Source organism: Liolophura sinensis, chromosome 13 (genome assembly GCF_032854445.1).
Source record: "Liolophura sinensis isolate JHLJ2023 chromosome 13, CUHK_Ljap_v2, whole genome shotgun sequence".
Lineage (NCBI taxonomy): Eukaryota > Metazoa > Mollusca > Polyplacophora > Chitonida > Chitonidae > Liolophura > Liolophura sinensis.
In genome coordinates this window covers 11,621,424-11,640,741 of record NC_088307.1, presented here as the reverse complement: position 1 = coordinate 11,640,741, position 19,318 = coordinate 11,621,424, and the positions used below count along the sequence as shown (strand labels likewise).

The following is a 19,318-nucleotide window of genomic DNA, read 5'->3' as shown; positions in this document are numbered from 1 at the left end:
CATAAGGGGTATTAAGATCAAGTCGGGAAACCAGTTGTACAAGGTCGCCAGAAACTGGCGTGACAAATAACCAGTCTTACAACAATTAAAAAAAGCTATACTTTATATTTTTATTACTTTTGTAATACTTGAACTGACACTATAAAAGTTGATTAAATTAGACAATTTAGAATTTTTTTTTCAATTGAAATTTAGACAAAAGTGACAAACTTGTACAGCTGGCAGTTGTTCAGCAAGGATGGTTAACATGGGGAGGGTGTGGATGAAAACACACATTGGGATGTTAATGTTTGAACTTCCCTGCTGAAGAACTGATGAATAATCAGACCTACTTGGCACCATATAAGAGGGTTGTACCCTCATCTCTGAGGGCTAACCCCTTGTATGTTAAATGGTAGGTCTGATACGTCACCTCCCGTACCAAACCTTTAACTGGTCCCAGACGCTGCACCTGGACGTTTATTCCCTCGTCTGGGACCAGGACCACAGCAAATCTGACCCTCTCGGTACAGACCCCTAGAAACTTTGGGGTGCCACATGGGTGAGCAGCAAAAGTCCATTTGAGAGATGTTGCTGGCACATTCATTATTCTAAAGTAAGTGTCCAATACACAACGCATAGCTGTGAAAGTCTTCGCTACTGGACCCAGCAGTATTTCTCTGTATCTCTGCTGACCCCGTGGTTTACCCTGCAAATAAAGGAGTGAAAGAGTAGTGCATCATACTGTCAGTAGTTTGATAAGGTGGAGTTAAACAGTTAGAACAAATATTTAAAAATCTTGGACAGGCACTGAAAACTTTGGAAGCTTGTCATTGGTCGAACTTATCACATGATGAAACGTGTCCAAGTTTGATAATGTTTTCATGTATAAAGGTGTGCTTGACAACGCTAATTCCCTATCTGTTTCCGGATTATGGCTATCATTGTAACGTTTTGAGACATGGCCAAAAAAAACATCTCAGTTACGTTATGTCTAACACCTGTAACTCGAGAACTACAAAGGTACAAATCTGAGTCTTGCGCCTTATTGTAGCCCAAGGCATGCTCATGAGTACGATCAATTGACTTAAAGATGCCGCACAGAAAAGTAACTACTATACTGTACGCCATTGCTTTGGAGTAGGGATCTTTTTGAAAGAGCACAACACACAACACCGCTTATTCCTTCTAACTATTTAAATCAAACTTTCATATCTTTATAGTCTTCTAACATTTTGTGTCCCCGAGCGACCTCAAAACTGAACTGAGCCCAGGCAAACCAGATGCGACACTTGAGATGCATTGTGTATTGTATATGATATCTTGTAGAGTGTGGTTCAAACCCAGTTGATTATTTGTCATCTTTGTTATGATTTTTCTCCATGTTGTCTGTTTTTGTAATTTTTGTTACATTTTTTTTCTTATTTGACATTCTGTTGGGCTTTGATGCCTGGCTAGCGGTATCGTTGTAAGAAACGTAATAGCTTTAATTCTAAATTTAAAATACAATCACACCAATTCTTCATACGTGTAGCGAGAATTAATTCTGTATTCTACCACTATGTGCTGATTGGTTGATATATGCCTTAAGTAGCCACGCTGTAGGTATAAGGCAGGGGCCAAATGGCAGGCATATGTATATATATATATATATATATATATATATATATATATATATATATATATATATATATATATATATATATATATATGTGTGTGTGTGTGTGTGTATGAAATCAAATAAGCAGAGGGACATATGCGGATATTCTAAACACAACAAGACGGCAGTATAGTATGTTTATGTTATAACAAATAACTAAATATTTATTGTGAATTATAAGATGTTTACATATTAAAAAATTCTCTTTCAACATATGGATTGGATATTTATATTCAGCAAAATATTCGTTGTGATTGTTAAACAAATATTAACAAATAAACATAGGTTTTTGTTAGGTCTGAAGGAAATGCTTTAAATGGAATAGGTTTACTGGTATTAATGATACAATACGTAAAAATGTTATATCAACTTACATGTTTTATATGTATTTCGCCGTCAAAGAATTGGAATGTATGACGGCGGTGAAAACGACAAATAGTGCGATTCCCTGAGAAAAAAATAAAGCATTCTTCAGTATATATATTGATGTTTTGATGTCATTCTCTTATAATGTAAAGTCATTCTCTTAACTGCATCAATAACTGTACAATTATATTTCTATTTGAATATACAGCAATTCCATTCGACAATTTCTTTAACCACATAATGTGGGGAATACAGTTAACACAAATGTGTAGAAAGCCTTTCGGGAAGACTCAACTTACTGTTTGCATCGGCGGGAGGGGCTATCACTGGACACAGGTTAATGGTCGTCAGTTGTGCTGTTAGATTGAAATAAAATCTGTATGAGCTAAACCTAATCCGCCCGGTGCTTATTAGAATGAAATCTAAGCATGTCATACAGCAGGAGAGCCACATCTAAACCACAGAAATAACATTTTCCTTAAAGGCCTGAGTGTATGCCTTACATAATATGTAAACTGTGATGGAATGAAGACAACTTTATTGTGTTTATTCATCAATTCCAACCGATCAAAGACATTCTGAAGTTGTCATAATCATTATCGGAAAATCTTGGCAAAAAACACTCATCTTGATTTTTTTTTACATTTTCCCACTGAATGAAATAGAACCGGCTGGTTGACTTCTGTGGTAGCCTTTCCACACCACATTCACAGTACATAACATTTGGTGACGTCACTCTCCAACTGTTTCGTATATCTATGTAGCTTACCTCGGTGACTCGCCCGTTTCTTGGTAACCCTTGGCCGCCTCCGTCTGTACAGCTTCCCATCTGAACAAGTACATTTGTATATTGTGAGGATTTAAAATTCAACACAGAATGTCAATAATATAAGCCAAAACCTTACAAAAGTATGACTTCGTCAGAGTATTGTGTCAAGTGAACATTTATTTTTCTCTGCAAAGTGATCCATTTTGAAAGTTATCTTTGTTTTTTCTTTCATTACAGACATCTTGAAATCCGCTTAGCAGAAAATTAGAAAAATGATGCTATTGAGGTGATTCATCAACTATTCAGTGTACATTTATTTATTTATTTATTCATTCATTTATTGTTTTATTTTTTTATTTGATAGGTGTTTTACGCCGTACTCAAGAGTGTTTCGCATAGGTGATGGCGGTCAGCGTTTTAGTCGGAGGAAACCGGACAGAGCCCGGTGGAAACCCACGATCATCCGCAGGTTGCTGGCAGGCCTTCCCACTTACGGCTGGAGAGGAAGTATTCTGTGTACATGTACATAACTTACCGGTCGTTTTTTTCCGATTGCAGGCTAATCTCAACAGAAGATACAACGCTGGAACTATATTTACCGCTTCGATATAACCTGTATAACGCAACAGGAAAACAGATATATATGAAGTGATGGTGAGCTTTATTGCTTGATAGGTACGCGTGTTATGAAAGAAGAGAATAAAATACTGGGCATTGAATTTTAGCTCTGAATTGGATACGTCTAGAAAGCATTTCTACATGTGTTCATTCCAGTCTTTCATTTCAAGTCACGTCTACAAAATTGTTATTAACATTTACATGAACATTCAGAATAAAACCCTAACTGAGATAAATTGACAATAGGCCGTATTTCACCGGGTACGTGTCACTATTTGTCAGCAATCACACTGTCGTCGCTCCTCTGTTTTTACAGTATTTGCTGTGCTTCTTAATTATATCGTATATATCGGTTGTGACAAGTGAAGCTGAAGTACAATGTAAAAGACACTTACCTCGAGGTTCCGGATTTCCCCACTCACAAAGAAATGGTTTCCACCACGGAGGATCGGGATCCTTAAAACCCCAAAATACTCTCACTCTTGTCATCACTTTTTCGAGGGTTGTCTGTTCTCTGCACCTGTGGACAACGAAACAAACAGACGTGTTCAGATTGTAGTTTAGCTCTTAGATCGGTTGGCCATATTCCTGTATCCTACCTTCAACATTAACCGCTCTTAATCGTTACATTCATTATCCTGGAACTCGGTCCTGTTGTCAGCTCTGTCCTCAAAGTGTCAAAGGCGTGAATCAGAATTTATATCACATCATTATGCGGCAATAATGAAGACCAAAACAACACAATTAACAGAAATAAAACCAAAGCATTTACTCCGAACTTCACAAATCTTCAGTTCAAATCACGAAAATCGCATGCGGCAGTTACATTTGTCAGTTTTCTTATGGTCCTTATCACTCACAAAGAACTAAATGGATGAATGAATGTTTGGGGTTTGCATAAACATAACAACTTTTCAACCATATGACGACGAGGAGTCGTTATCATTATATATATTAGTGTAAATGTACTGTGTCGTCACAGAAAGATAAAGCAATACTCACTCGTCCTTCAGACTATCCAAGGACACGACAGTCACAAATTTCACGCACAAAGCAAAACACATCATCAAGAAGATTAGTAGGACTTTCATCTTTCCAGAACAAGAGAGTTCACAGAAATGGTTTCTATGTACGTTTGCCCTTGTCAACGTCTGTGACGTCACCAGCTGACGTAACAATTCTGGTGGGAATGCACAAGTCTTGCGTGTCACCATCCCCCGGCCTTCTGTCGGCGACAGCAATTCTCACGTCATGACGTCACAGACAGACTCAATACTTGCCACAAATGTGAGGGATGTCCAGCTGGCGTGTTTACAAGAATATTGAACATAATCGGTGCAATAATGATATTTTCATGTAGTCTTTGTCGTTCATTTTAGTACAGTATATGTAAAAAAGAAGAAATTATAAATCTCAGAAGCTTGGATAATGAAAAAAGCTCATTATGTTTATTCTATTTTACATAGCGGACACATATTTCATGTGTCATATATTTGTTAGGGTATCGGTATAATAAGCCAAAATCAATTCCCGATAACCAGCCTAGCCTGGGTCAAACAGAGTAAGACTGTCGAACACTCAGATTGTTGGTTTAACAATTTAATGAATCAAAAAGGAAAATAACGATTTAAACTGCAAATAACAATGCACAGGATATATAAATAATAAATGTTACAATAAATGGCGGCAGCTTACTCGTATGCACCAATACTTTATATGTGAGTTACGCTACAGACTTTAACTTGTCTTTCCGTCTTTGTCCAGTCGGCCCTGAAGTATTCCAGTCCTTTCTCTGGACGTCCGTTTCCTCTTTACAGGCGTAGTTTGTTGATGTCCCCCAACGATAACCCGATTAAATTTTCCGACTCGTCTTACGAAGGGAGGTTGATACTCTTCTGGTATCGAGGCCACAAATCCTCCAGCAAGTGGTTAATGGCAGAATGTCCGCCAACAATCACCCGTTAGTCCTGGTTCGGCTAAATAAGTAAAAATTACACCGGTTTTTCCACTCCAAAGGTGCTAAATGGCCTCCGTGGCACAGTTGGTTAGCGCGCTAGCACAGCGTAATGACCCAGGAGTTTCTCACCAATGCGGTCGCTGTGAGTTCAAGTCCAGCTCATGCTGGCTTCCTCTCCGGTCGTAAGTGGGAAGGTCTGCAAACAGCCTGCGGATGGTTGTGGGTTTCCTCTTGGCTCTGCCCAGATTCCTCCCACCATGCTGGCCGCTGTCGTATAAGTGAAATATTCTTGACTACGGCGTAAAACACCAATCAAATAATAAATAAATAAATACCAGCGGTACTAACGATTTCTTATAATCATAGGTGTGATGTATCGCCCGTAACATCGTCAAAAGCACCTTGCAGCTCTCCAAATACCACTGTCGTATCACTGTCTATCTCTGTTTATAACTATCACTGACTAACTAGGTCTGCAAACAACCTGCGGATGGTTGTGGGTTTCCCCCTGGCTCTGCCCAGTTTTCTCCCACCATAATGCCGGCCGCCGTCGTACAAGTGAAATATTCTTGACTACGGCGTAAAACATCAATCAAATAATAAATAAATAAATACCAACGGTACTAACGATTTCTTCTAATTATAGGTGTGATGTATCGTCCGTAACATCGTCAAAAGCACCTTACAGCTCTCCAAATACCACTGTCGTATCACTGTCTATCTCTGTTTAGAACTATCACTGACTGTCCAAGCCTACAAATCTGCCGCCTTATGTTTTGCCATCGAAGCTTTGAGAAAGAACAAAGTAAAACATAAACAAGGTCATTATCCAGAAGCATCGGTCAATGGAAACTGATTGGCTAGAAATTACAATATGTTCTATATGTTTTATAACTCGGCTGCGACCGAAATGAACACGTCACGTGACTCAGCCGCGCTAGGAAATCTACAACTATAAACATACAATGTATTGTTATATGACAATTTATTAGACAACGAAATTCCCCTCCGGAGATAATTTTGCTTGTCTCACTGTCAAAAATTGTGCGTGCCTGGTGGAAACTTCCCAGTCAAAGCAAGCCGATGAGCTCGTTAATGAAAAATGAAGTTTGCTTACTGCTTTCTAAAATGTCTTGGTAGTTTTCGTATAAATTACTCCATATGCATCATGCTGTCTTCTTTATAAACACTGCGGGTCAGGGCCTGTATATATTCATCATGTTGAAAAAGATCGCCAGGTTCGGTATATCAACAGTTGCAATAAAAGCGCAACTCAGCTACATAACATGATTAACGACAACTGTTCATGTAGCATGGTAGACGATGTCAATGCTGATTTGATTGATAGACATACAGCTTCCATCTTCATCGAAAACTGTTAACTCTTCTGTCTTGCACGAATCTCTCCTAATTTCTTAATTTATACACTTTCTTAATTCTTTCCCGGTTTGTGTTCAACGTCGTCTTAGAAAACGGTCTGGCGAATATTGACCCGCAACGTTATTATGGTTAGGTCAGTTACACGACTGTTTCCACACCTAGATTCCCATTTTGACATAACCCTTCGCCTGCCTTTGGTGTCGCTCAGGTCCCACGAGTGACGCCTCCAACACTAAATCGCTCTACATAATTCATAATGTTAAACTTCACAAGCTTGTTTTAGAGACGTATGGTTCACGTTTTTCTTCTAGGCTATACAGCTTGCGCTTGCAGGCGTGTTCTCGGTTACAGCATTATTGTCAGCACCTGTTTCTGCTTGATGATAAACGGTGATCAGTGATTGGTCGATTTTTTCACGCGCCTCAAAGCTGGATGGTGCCAGCAGGGTAGCATCGTATTATCACAAGCAGCTTTAATGTCAGGCAACATCACGTGTACCATTATTGTACTATCCCAGTCGATGCTGTGATAGCTTCCGTTACAACATCATAGCGCACAAAAGCCTCAGTCACTGCAGCTATGAAAAGTCTTACAATTCTCAACAATTTTCTAGAAGTTTAGCAAATCTGTTTCCAACAATTGGTAAGGGTTCAAGCCACACTGGCAGTATTTTAACAATATCCTTTCCAGGATAGGTTGGCATTATAGGAAGTAGTTGCGTCTCTCGACAAGTCTTTCAATCAACACGTTGACCCAAAATGAAACAAAAAACAAAGACGGAGGCCTTTAATGGAAGCTAGAAAACCAAAACAGTTATAATTTTAAAAACAGAAACGGCTACCAGATCTTTTAAAGGATTTTCCTCCCTTTGATACACATTAATGTCAAAAGGTTTCTCAAATAGATGCCGAACAGATGTGGTTTTCTACAAGCACTCCGGTTTCCTCCACTCACAAACCTCATCGCTGTGAAATAAGTGGACAATTCTGCAGTATATGGCGTTAAACACAAATCCTATTAAAAAAAAACAAATTCAAGAAAATGGCATATCTATTGACATATCAGGAGATCAGGAGATATCAGGAAATTTTGAAGGTGCATGTCGTCATTAAATCATAATACACTTAGAATGTGTGTTTGCTTAGACAACAAGTAAAGAGAAAACAAATCTCTGTTGTATGATCAATTTTATATGAAACATACCATGCAGGGTGTCTGATAGATACGGTAATTAACAGATTATTTAGTATACAAATGACGTTCGACTAAATACTAGCTTCATGCAGACAGAGTTTCTAGGGGTCAACACCAGAGGGAGCCACATAAGGGGTATTAAGATCAAGTCGGGAAACCAGTTGTACAAGGTCGCCAGAAACTGGAGTGACAAATAACCAGTCTTACAACAATTAAATAAAGCTATACTTTATATTTTTATTACTCTTGTAATACCTGAACTGACACTATAAAAGTTGATTAAATTAGACAATTTAGAATTTTTTTTCAATTGAAATTTAGACCAAAGTGACAAACTTGTACAGCTGGCAGTTGTTCAGCAAGGATGGTTATCATGGGGAGGGTGTGGATGAAAACCCACATTGGGATGTTAATGTTTGAGCTTCCCTGCTGAAGAACTGATGAATTATCAGACCTACTTGGCACCATATAAGAGGGTTGTACCCTCATCTCTAAGGGCTAACCCCTTATATGTTAAATGGTAGGTCTGATACGTCACCTCCCGTACCAAACCTTTAACTGGTCCCAGACGCTGCACCTGGACGTTTATTCCCTCGTCTGGGACCGGGACCACAGCAAATCTGACCCTCTCGGTACAGACCCCTAGAAACTTTGGGGTGCCACATGGGTGAGCTGCAAAAGTCCATTTGAGAGATGTTGCTGGCACATTCATTATTCTAAAGTAAGTGTCCAATACACAACGCATAGCTGTGAAAGTCTTCGCTGCTGGACCCAGCAGTATTTCTCTGTATCTCTGCTGACCCCGTGGTGTACCCTGCAAATAAAGGAGTGAAAGAGTAGTGCATCATACTGTCAGTAGTTTGATAAGGTGGAGTTAAACAGTTAGAACAAATATTTTAAAATCTTGGACAGGCACTGAAAACTTTGGAAGCTCGTCATTAGTCGAACTTATCACATGATGAAACGTGTCCAAGTTTGATAATGTTTTCGTGTATTAAGGTGTGTTTGACAACGTTAATTCCCTATCTGTTTCCGGATTATGGCTATCATTGTAACTTTTTGAGACATGGCCACAAAAAAACATCTCAGTTACGTTATGTCTAACACCTGTAACTCGAAAACTACAAAGCTACAAATCTGAGTCTTGCACCTTATTGTAGCCCAAGGCATGCTCATGAGTACGATCAACAGACTTAAGGATGCCGCACAGAAAAGTAACTACGAAACTGTACGCCATTGCTTTGGAGTAGGGATCTTATTGAAAGAGCACATCACACAACACCGCTTATTCCTTCTAACTATTTAAATCAAACTTTCATATCTTTAGTCTTCTAACATGTTGTGTCCCCGAGCGACCTCAAAACTGAACTGAGCCCAGGCAAACCAGATGCGACACTTGAGATGCATTGTGTATTGTATATGATATCTTGTAGAGTGTGGTTCAAACCCAGTTGATTATTTGTCATCTTTGTTATGCTTTTTCTCCATGTTGTCTGTTTTTGTAATTTTTGTTACATTTTTTTTCTTATTTGACATTCTGTTGGGCTTTGATGCCTGGCTAGCGGTATCGTTGTAGGGAACGTAATAGCTTTAATTCTAAATTTAAAATACAATCACACCAGTTCTTCATGCGTGTAGCGAGCATTAATTCTGTATTCTACCACTATGTGCTGATTGGTTGATATATGCCTTAAGTAGCCACGCTGTAGGTATAAGGCAGGGGCCAAATGGCAGGCATATATATATATATATATATATATATATATATATATATATATATATATATATATATATAGGCGATATATGTGTATGAAATCAAATAAGCAGAGGGACATATGCGGATATTCTAAACACAACAAGACGGCAGTATAGTATGTTTATGTTATAACAAATAACTAAATATTTATTGAGAATTATAAGATGTTTACATATTAAAATATGGTCATTAAACATATGGATTGGATATTTATATTCAGCAAAATATTCGTTGTGATTGTTAAACAAATATCAACAAATAAACACAGGTTTTGTTTAGTATGAATGAAATGCTTAAAATGGAATAGGTTTGCTGGTATAAATGATACAATACGTAAAAATGTTATATCAACTTACATGTTTTATATGTATTTCGCCGTCAAAGAATTGGAATGTATGACGGCAGTCAAAACGACAAATAGTGCGATTCCCTGAGAATAAAACAAAGCATTCTTCAGTACATATATTGATGTTTTGATGTCATTCTCTTCTCATGTAAAGTCATTCTCTTAACTGCATCAATAACTGTACAATTATATTGCTATTCGAACATATAGCAATTCCATTCGACAATTTCTTTAACCACATAATGTGGGGAATACAGTTAACAAAAATATATAGAAAGGCCTTCGGGAAGACTCAACTTACTGTGTGCATCGGCGGGAGGGGTTATCATTGGACAGAGGTTGATTGGCGTCAGTTGTGCTGTTAGATAGAAATAAAATATGTAGGAGCCAAACTTAATCCACCTGGTGCATATTAAAATGAAATCTGTGCACGTCATCAGAGATACATATACAGTAGGAGACCCACATCTAAACCGCAGAAATAACATTTTCATTAAAGGCTTGATTGTGTGCCTTTTATAATATGTAAACTGTGATGAATGAAGACAACTTTATTGTGTTTATTCATCAATTCCAACCGATCAAAGGCAATCTGAAGTTGTCATAATCATTATCGGAAAATCTTGGCAGAAAACACTCATCTAGATTTTTTTTTACATTTTCCCACTGAATGAAATAGAACCGGCTGGTTGACTTCTATGGTAGTCTTTCCACACCACATTCACAGTACATAACATCTGGTGACGTCACTCTCCAACTGCATGAACTTTATGTTCATTGTTTGTAACAGTTTCGTATATCTATGTGGCTTACCTCGGTGACTTGCCCGTTTCTTTGTAAACCTTGGCCGCCTCCGTCTGGACAGCTTCCCATCTGAACAAGTACATTTGTATATTGTGAGGATTTAAAATCCAATACAGAATTCGGAATGTTAAAAATATAAGCCAAAACCTTACAAAAGTATTACTTCGCCAAAGTATTGTGTCAAGTGAACATTTATTATTCTCTGCAAAGTGATCCATTTTAAAAGTTATCTTTGTTTTTTCTTTCATTACAGACATCTTGAAATCCACTTAGCAGAAAATTAGAAAAATGATACTATTGAGGTGATTCATCAACCATTCAGTGTACAATTATTTATTTATTTATTTATTTATTTGATAGGTATTTTACGCCGTACTCAAGAGTATTTCGCATAGGCGATGGCGGCCAGCGTTTTAGTCGGAGGAAACCGGACAGACCCCGGGGGAAATCCACCACCATCCGCAGGTTGCTGGCAGGCCTTCCCACTTACGGCTGGAGAGGAAGTATTCTGTGTACATGTACATAACTTACTGGTCGTTTTTTTCCGATTGCAGGCTAATCTCAACAGAAGATACAGCGCTGGAACTATATTTACCGCTTCGATATAACCTGTATAAGGCAACAGGAAAACAGATATATATGAAGTGATGGTGAGTTTTATTGTATTTTGAAAGAAGAGAATAAAATACTGGGCATTGAATTTTAGCTCTGAATTGGATACGTCTAGAAAGCATTTCTACATGTGTTCATTCCAGTCTTTCATTTCAAGTGACGTCTACAAAATTGTTATTAACATTTACATGAATATTCAGAATAAAACCCTAACTGAGATAAATTGACAACAGGCCGTATTTCACCGGGTACGTGTCACTATTTGTCAGCAATCACACTGTCGTCGCTCCTCTGTTTTTACAGTATTTGCTGTGCTTCTTAATTATATCGTATATATCGGTTGTGACAAGTGAAGCTGAAGTACAATGTAAAAGACACTTACCTCGAGGTTCCGGATTTCCCCACTCACAAAGAAATGGTTTCCACCACGGAGGATCGGGATCCTTAAAACCCCAAAATACTCTCACTCTTGTCATCACTTTTTCGAGGGTTGTCTGTTCTCTGCACCTGTGGACAACGAAACAAACAGACGTGCTCAGATTGTAGTTTAGCTCTTAGATCGGTTGGCCATATTCCTGTACCCTAGCTTGAACATTAACCGCTCTTAATCGTTACATTCACTGTCCTGGAACTAGGTCCTGTTGTCAGCTCTCTCCTCAAAGTGTCAAAGGCGTAATTCAGAACTCATATCACATCATTATGCGGCAATAATGAAGACCAAAACAGTACAATTAACAGAAATAAAACCAAAGCATTTACTCCGAACTTCACAAATCTTCAGTTCAAATCACGAAAATCGCATGCGGCAGTTACATTTGTCAGTTTTCTTATGGTCCTTATCAAGGAGTCGTCATCATTATATATATTAGTGTAAATGTTCTGTGTCGTCATCAAGGAGTCGTCATCATTATATATATTAGTGTAAATGTTCTGTGTCGTCACAGAATGGTAAAGCAATACTCACTCGTCCTTCAGACTATCCAAGGACAGGATTGCCACCCATTTCACGCACAAAGCAAAACACATTATCAAGAAGATTAGTAGGACCTTCATCCTTCCAGAACAAGAGAGTTCACAGAAATGGTTTCTATGTGCGCTTGCCCTTGTCAACGTCTGTGACGTCACCAGTTGACGTAACAATTCTGGTGGGAATGCACAAGTCTTGCGTGTCACCATCCCCCGGCCTTCTGTCGATGACTGCAATTCTGACGTCATGACGTCACATTCAGACTGAATATTTGCAACCAATATCAGGGAAGTGCATAATGATATTTTCATCTAGCCTTTGCTGATCGTTTTAGTACAGTATATGTGGAAAAGATGAAATTATAAATCCCGGAATCTTATATAAGAAAAATTCTCATTAGGTCTATCCTATTTTATCTATTTAAAATTTCTACATGTTAATTCGACATGAAATCACCTAGAGCGCAACATTCGCTTGGCCAAGAATTATGCGTGCCTCTTGAAAATATAAACTTCCGGCTTGAATCAAGTGCATGAAGCTCGTTGATAGGAAATAAAGTTTCATTACTTCTTTATAATATGCACTAGTAGTTTTCGGATAAATTACTCCGTATGCGTCTTGTTGCCTTCTTTATAAACTCTACAGGCTAGCGCCTGCGTATATTCATCATGTTGGAAAAGATCGCCAGGTTCGGTATATGAACAGATACAATAAAAGCGCAACTCAACTACATAATATGATTACCGACAACGTATGGATTAGCATGGTGGACGATTTCAATGCTGATTTGATGGATAGACATAGAGCTTTCATCTTCAATGAAAACTGTTAACTGTTCCTCTTTGCACGAGTCTGTCCTAGTTTATTAATTTATATAGTTTCTTAGTTTTTTCCCAGTTTGTGTTCAACGTTGTCTTGGAAAATCGTCTGGCGAATATTGACCCGTAACCTTATGATGGTTTCGTCCGTTACACGAACGTGTCCACACCCATGATTCGCATTTTGACACAACCCCTTTGTCTGCCTTTGCTGTCGCTCAGCTCTCATCTGTAACGTTCTCAACATTAAATCGCTCTTCCGAAACCTGAACTTCAGCTTGCTCCTGTCCAACATTAAATACCTGAAGGAACCGAAGTTGGATATCGAGAAAATCCTCGAGCTGAATCTGGAATTCACAGAAAACTTCCACAGTGTGTTACGGCATTGGCTATATAAAGTATTGGGTATAGAACTATTGATAGAATGATATTAGATTTGATGGAATGATGATTGAATTGAAAAATTGAAAGATTTTTTTATTTATTTATTTGGGGTTTTTTTTTTTTTTTTGTTTTTTGTTTTTTTTTTTTCTTTGTTTTTTGTTTGTTTGTTTGTTGTAGTTTTTTGGGGTTTTTTTTCTTATTATAGTTACACAGTTTAACTTTACGCCCTACTCAGCGGGCCTGGTGGATGGAATGACGAACTGATGGATGTATAGATAAACTGAAGAATGGATAGGTGGAATGGGGAAGACGAGACTGATGAATGGATTGACGATTATCTCCATACTCAAGAATGTGTCCTAATTTGATTCCTATACATGGTTATAGATTTGTCATTTCACACCGACAATGTCCATCTCTATTATTATGGTTGAATAAATTTCACTTCGTTGTTTTTGATGACGTGTCAGAGAATATTTCATTCACATATACGACTGTATTTAGTGTCAGGGAGGGACGAAACCTAAATGCTAGAAGAAAAACCGCTGGCCTTTGGCAAGTCAACGATGAACAATATGCGAATGCCTTATTGCCTGGATACTAGTCAGCCTCAGTAAAGTTTCCGTTTGTTGCAGTGGAAAATCGAAACGTCCTTGCCCACAGCTGAAATGGAACCGTCGTCTGGTTTACCTGCCTGATCGATCGATTGAAAGTCAAACGAATCAACCCACTTCCCCATTAAAACTTGCTCCTATAACCCATACTTAAAGTTTGAAGCTCAGCATACAGCAGAGCTTTAAGACTTAACTTAACTCAACTCGACTGTTGCGTCATTTCCATGACCTCAAAAGCAACTGTGTAAGTATAAACTAGATTGGTTGAAGATATGCTGTTCACCAGGGTAGGTGTCGCGGCCAGAAAATCAAAGATGGCGGCCAGTAGCCATGTTGGGTTGATAACACAGAGTGTCGAATAGCCATTCTAACGGAGATGAGAGATGAGACATGCACACTGTATTGGTGAAAAGTCTACAGCTTATAACTTAGTCACCAAGGTCTCACGAACAGTGGAAGTTAGGGAATGTACAAATTACTTCTCAAATACCGGGTTTGAACCCTCAACTTCGGTGTCTTAGTGATTGATTAATTTATTCATTGATGGTTTACTTGATTGGTGTTTTACGCCGTACTCAAAAATACTTCACTTATACGACGACGGTCAGCGTTACGGTGAGAGGAAAGCGGGCAGAGTCCTACGACCATCCGCAGTTTGCTCTCAGACCATCCCACGAATAGCCGGAGAGGAAGCCAGCATGAAGTGAACTAGAACTCACAGTGACTGCATTGGTGAGAGGTTCCTGGACCATTGCACCTTGCTGACACGCTAATTCCCTCGGCCAGGGAGGTATGGTAGTTAAAGGTTTACTTTGTTAAGTGAGCCTTATGAAACCGGTCCCTGGACACACTAGACACGGCACCCTGACCACTTCCATCGCATTACCTTACAGTGTAGTCACAAAAGACGTACACCCCATCCAGTTATAGCATATACCAGAAAGCCCGCCAAGTCACGGTATGCTAATATTAGACAAGACATCCAGCTAGTCACGGTATACTGACACCAGACATGAAACCTCAACCAACTACAGTGTACCGATACTACACGAATCCTCATCCAGCCCCGGCATTCTGACACCAGACAAGAAACCTCAACCAACTACAGTGTACCGATACCACACAAATTCTAATTCAGTCACAGTATACCGACACCAGACATGAAACCTCAACCAACTACAATGTACTGATACCACACGAATTCTAACCCAGTCACAGTATACCGATACCAGACATGAAACCTCAACCAACTACAGTGTACCGGTACCACGCGAATCTTCATCCAGTCACAGTATACTGACACCAGACATAAAAACCTCAACCAACTACAGTGTACCGATACCACACAAATTCTAACCCAGCCACAATATACCGACACCAGACATAAAAACCTCAACCAACTACAGTGTGCCGATACCACACGACCACACGAATCCTCATCAAGTCACAGTATACCGACACCAGACATGAAGCCTCAACCAACTACAGTGTACCGATACCACACGAATCCTCATCCAGTCACAGTATACTGACACCAGACATGAAACCTCAACCAACTATGGTGTACAGATACCACACGAATCCTCATCCAGTCACAGTATACTGACACCAGACATGAAACCTCAACCAACTACAGTGTACTGATACCACACGAATCCTCATCCAGGCACAGTACACTGACAACAGACATGAAACATCACCCAGTCACAGCACACAGAAACCATACAAAACACTCCATAATTACTGACAGACCATTTTTATCTCTCTCTTTGGGTGATTTAGTCGTGAATTATGTACAGGTGCACAGGCTCAGTTGCTGACCACGCATTTGGAAAAAATAAGTGCAGACGTAACGTAAAAATGACTTCCCCTATTGTTCATTCCTTTGTTTATACGTCACAATTTCTGTGGAGCTGTGCTCATAACTCTGCAAGGTAGCACACATATATCGCAGCGTCACAGCGGAGGGCGATTTTACTCAGGTATGCACGATTATGACCAGGTGTGAAAGCTTGTATTATAAAACGTGACGGAGTAATGGGTCTTTTTCGATGATAAGATTAATGATAAGTTTCTTTGAATTCATAATAAAGGGATGAAGGATTGAATCAGAACGAGAGACGCGCGGCGTACATCTTTTACAATACTACAAATTGAGGATGTTAAAAAGTTACACAAAAAATAATAATAATTCTTCGGCTGCATGATAGTAGCGGTATAAAACTGGTATATTATATTTAACTATTTATTTTCTGCATGAGTAACAAAACGCCATGATGCCAGTATTGATAGAAATAGTACTGGATTACGGTAGAGTCTTATTTAACGCTTCTACTTCCGCTATCACACTGCGCATGCGCTGGTGGTAATCTGGGTCGCCGTCCCATCGTTCTTTGACACCAGAAATACATATCAGGCCTCCTACAAAAAGACGAAAAATTTGGTAAAATTGGGTTCATACAACGTCCGTGTTGCACCCATGTGTGCGTAAGTAAGCCAGATGGTAAGTCTAATGTGTGTGCTGGCAATATTTATTAAGCTATTCACTACATTAGGCCTACTGTCTGCGGCAATGTGCCGTGTGATGTTCATTGAGTCTGATAAATTAGATACATCCAATTCAAGGTTTATGAAGTTTTGTAAATATGTGATGTTCATTGTATCCAGGCCATATGCAACAATCGCGCGGCCAGCCTAATACGCATGCGTGCCGATTAGCCTGCAGGCCGTATAAGTTGAACGCTGAGTTAACATGGTACGGGACTATCAACAGCTTATTTCAGCTATACTCATGACAGGTCAAGTGCCCCGATTGTATACAGTACACACCTCCATAAGCAAGATATCAAAAAAATCAAATCCATCCATTATGTTTCAGTTACTTCCATATTGACCTAAAAATTAGATCCCAGGCTTTCATTTAAGTCCATGTGAAATATGTGTCATTTAACTTTATTACAATATATAAGGCGTTACTCAGCTAATTGCGGGATTCGTAATGCATTTTCCGTGATGTATTACTATAGGGCAATAATAGTACACTACGCTAACCAAATCAGATGCATCCCAGTCATGATTTGGAAGTGTCCAAACTAAGTGATATTCACTGTGTCGAGTAAATTTAGAGATACATCCAATTCAAAGTTTTGAAGTGAAAATATGAGCAAAATCTTTCACCACTTGGCTCAGAATCCAAAATTTCTCTATTTTCACGAAGAAAAAAAGAAACTTGATTAAACCCGGAATTGTTCTGTGAGATAATTTCAATTTCCCATAAAAAAGAGAACTCTCCCTTATGGACACCTTAAAGCTTTAGACTGTTCGATATAACCAACCCACCTGGCTTGGTGACTCGGAACATTTGCCCCGCAGCAGCCGATTCCAAATGTCCGGGTCTGATGCCACCAAGAGAGCAGGCTATGTCGAACGTCTCTGATAAAGAAATTCGCTTCGGTTATTAATTTAAATGATGTTTTTTCCCGTTGGAAAGTATAGCTAATTTGCAGGACTATGTTTAGGTTTAGTCTCGTACGTCTTTGGCGACCGAAAGACAAGCTCACCATTAATAACTCTGGAACGATTCGCCATCAGAGGGGCTCGTTTAGATATTGTGCGTATATGTACGTTGGCCATATCTTGGCAACACGGTGATAAAAATTCAATGGATTATGTCACTGAGTTATCCCCCCTAAGACAACATCTAGATGGCGCTATGCCTATGATCTTAGCGCATGACTGAGCATTGGTTCTCATTATACAAAGGCACTGATGTATTATCACCGAGCCGCTATCCATAAATCGCTGTTTGGGGAGTTAGCAGGGGTGTGGCTCGATGATCACAAAATAAATCCAGAAGACGGTGTTGTAACGCAACAACAACTATGTACAATTTAATAATGGTAGAACCATCCACTACAGCTGATTAAATAACATGAGATAGGCCCCCTAATGCCAACCAGAACACACTCTGGATTTGCAGTATAGGAGTACACAAACCTACTAATGTGACCGTAAGTTGCTATCTGCCTTACCAAGTTACAGTAAGGCCTTTTATACTAAATCAAAAATCTAGTTAGAAACTGTTTTCTTACTTACTTGACGAGTACCTGAAGTACTCTGATACTGGCAGGTGATAGGAAGTTACGGATTAGCTATCAAAACGGCTGCTGGCCCAAGTTGTGAAGTTATTGAACAACAGGCCTACTGGTCCAAGCCAAATCAGGTGCATGGCCTGGATTATGGGCAGACCTATCAGTGGGCTGACACACAATTACCAGATTATTGTAAGGGACATAGTAAAGACAATGTTGTCATTAATTCTACCTTGGTGACGGTATTACGAAACAAAGGCACGAGGAGCACAGCCCTTGGACCAGCGTGTTTTAGACGAACTGGAAATGTTCCCTGTTCCCTAAGAGTCCAAACGAGAATGAACACACAAAGTTTTAGAAAGGAAAGAGTAAAACGAACCCCAACTTAATCCGTGGCCGAGGGGTTTACCACGAAAGCGCGGTGTGATGACAGAGGAGCCCCCTCACCAATGCGGTTGTTGTAAGTTCAGCTGTGAGCTGGCTTTCTCTCCGGCCGTAGCCTACATGGGAAGGTATCCCAGCAACATTCAGATGGTCGTGGATTTTCATTCTCCATAATGTTGGCTGCCGTCGTATAAGGGAAATGTTCTTGAGTGCGAAGTACACCGACATCAAATAAATAAAAAAAACATTAAGGAGAAAACAGACATACAATTTAACTTACCATCTTCTATTATTCCCTGGGTTTCTTCGATAAAGTTGCAGAAATAATTCTGGTAAAATCCTTTAGCCTTGGCCAATTCCAGCATTCCTTGTGATCCGTCCAATGCATCTATCAGTTTGAAGCCTTTATTCAAAAGCTCAAATATACAAAGGAAGAAGACATCTTTCTAAACATGGGCGTTATTACTTTATGTTGCTTTGTTTACTTCATTGTTTTTGTCGACGTTGAATAAACAGATAAAGAAATTTCCATTATTAACATGGATGAACCCATTTTAAATAGCGCACATAAACTATACCACATACATGCACTGTAGCTGAATATATTTATTTATTTATT

The 19,318-nt window shown here is 39.1% G+C and overlaps 1 protein-coding gene across 1 annotated transcript; it reads right to left on the bottom strand.

The window, feature by feature from the left end:
• Window positions 1–636: 636 nt before the first annotated feature.
• On the bottom strand, window positions 637–19,064 carry LOC135480860 (uncharacterized). Its single transcript, XM_064760790.1, has 6 exons — window positions 18,980–19,064; window positions 17,564–17,656; window positions 16,534–16,645; window positions 10,839–10,898; window positions 2,775–2,834; window positions 637–688 (listed from the first exon to the last, which is right to left on the bottom strand). The coding sequence occupies exons 1-6, from the start codon at window positions 19,062–19,064 to the stop codon at window positions 637–639; spliced, it is 462 nt and encodes a 153-aa protein (XP_064616860.1).
• Between the last annotated feature and the right edge of the window lie 254 nt (window positions 19,065–19,318).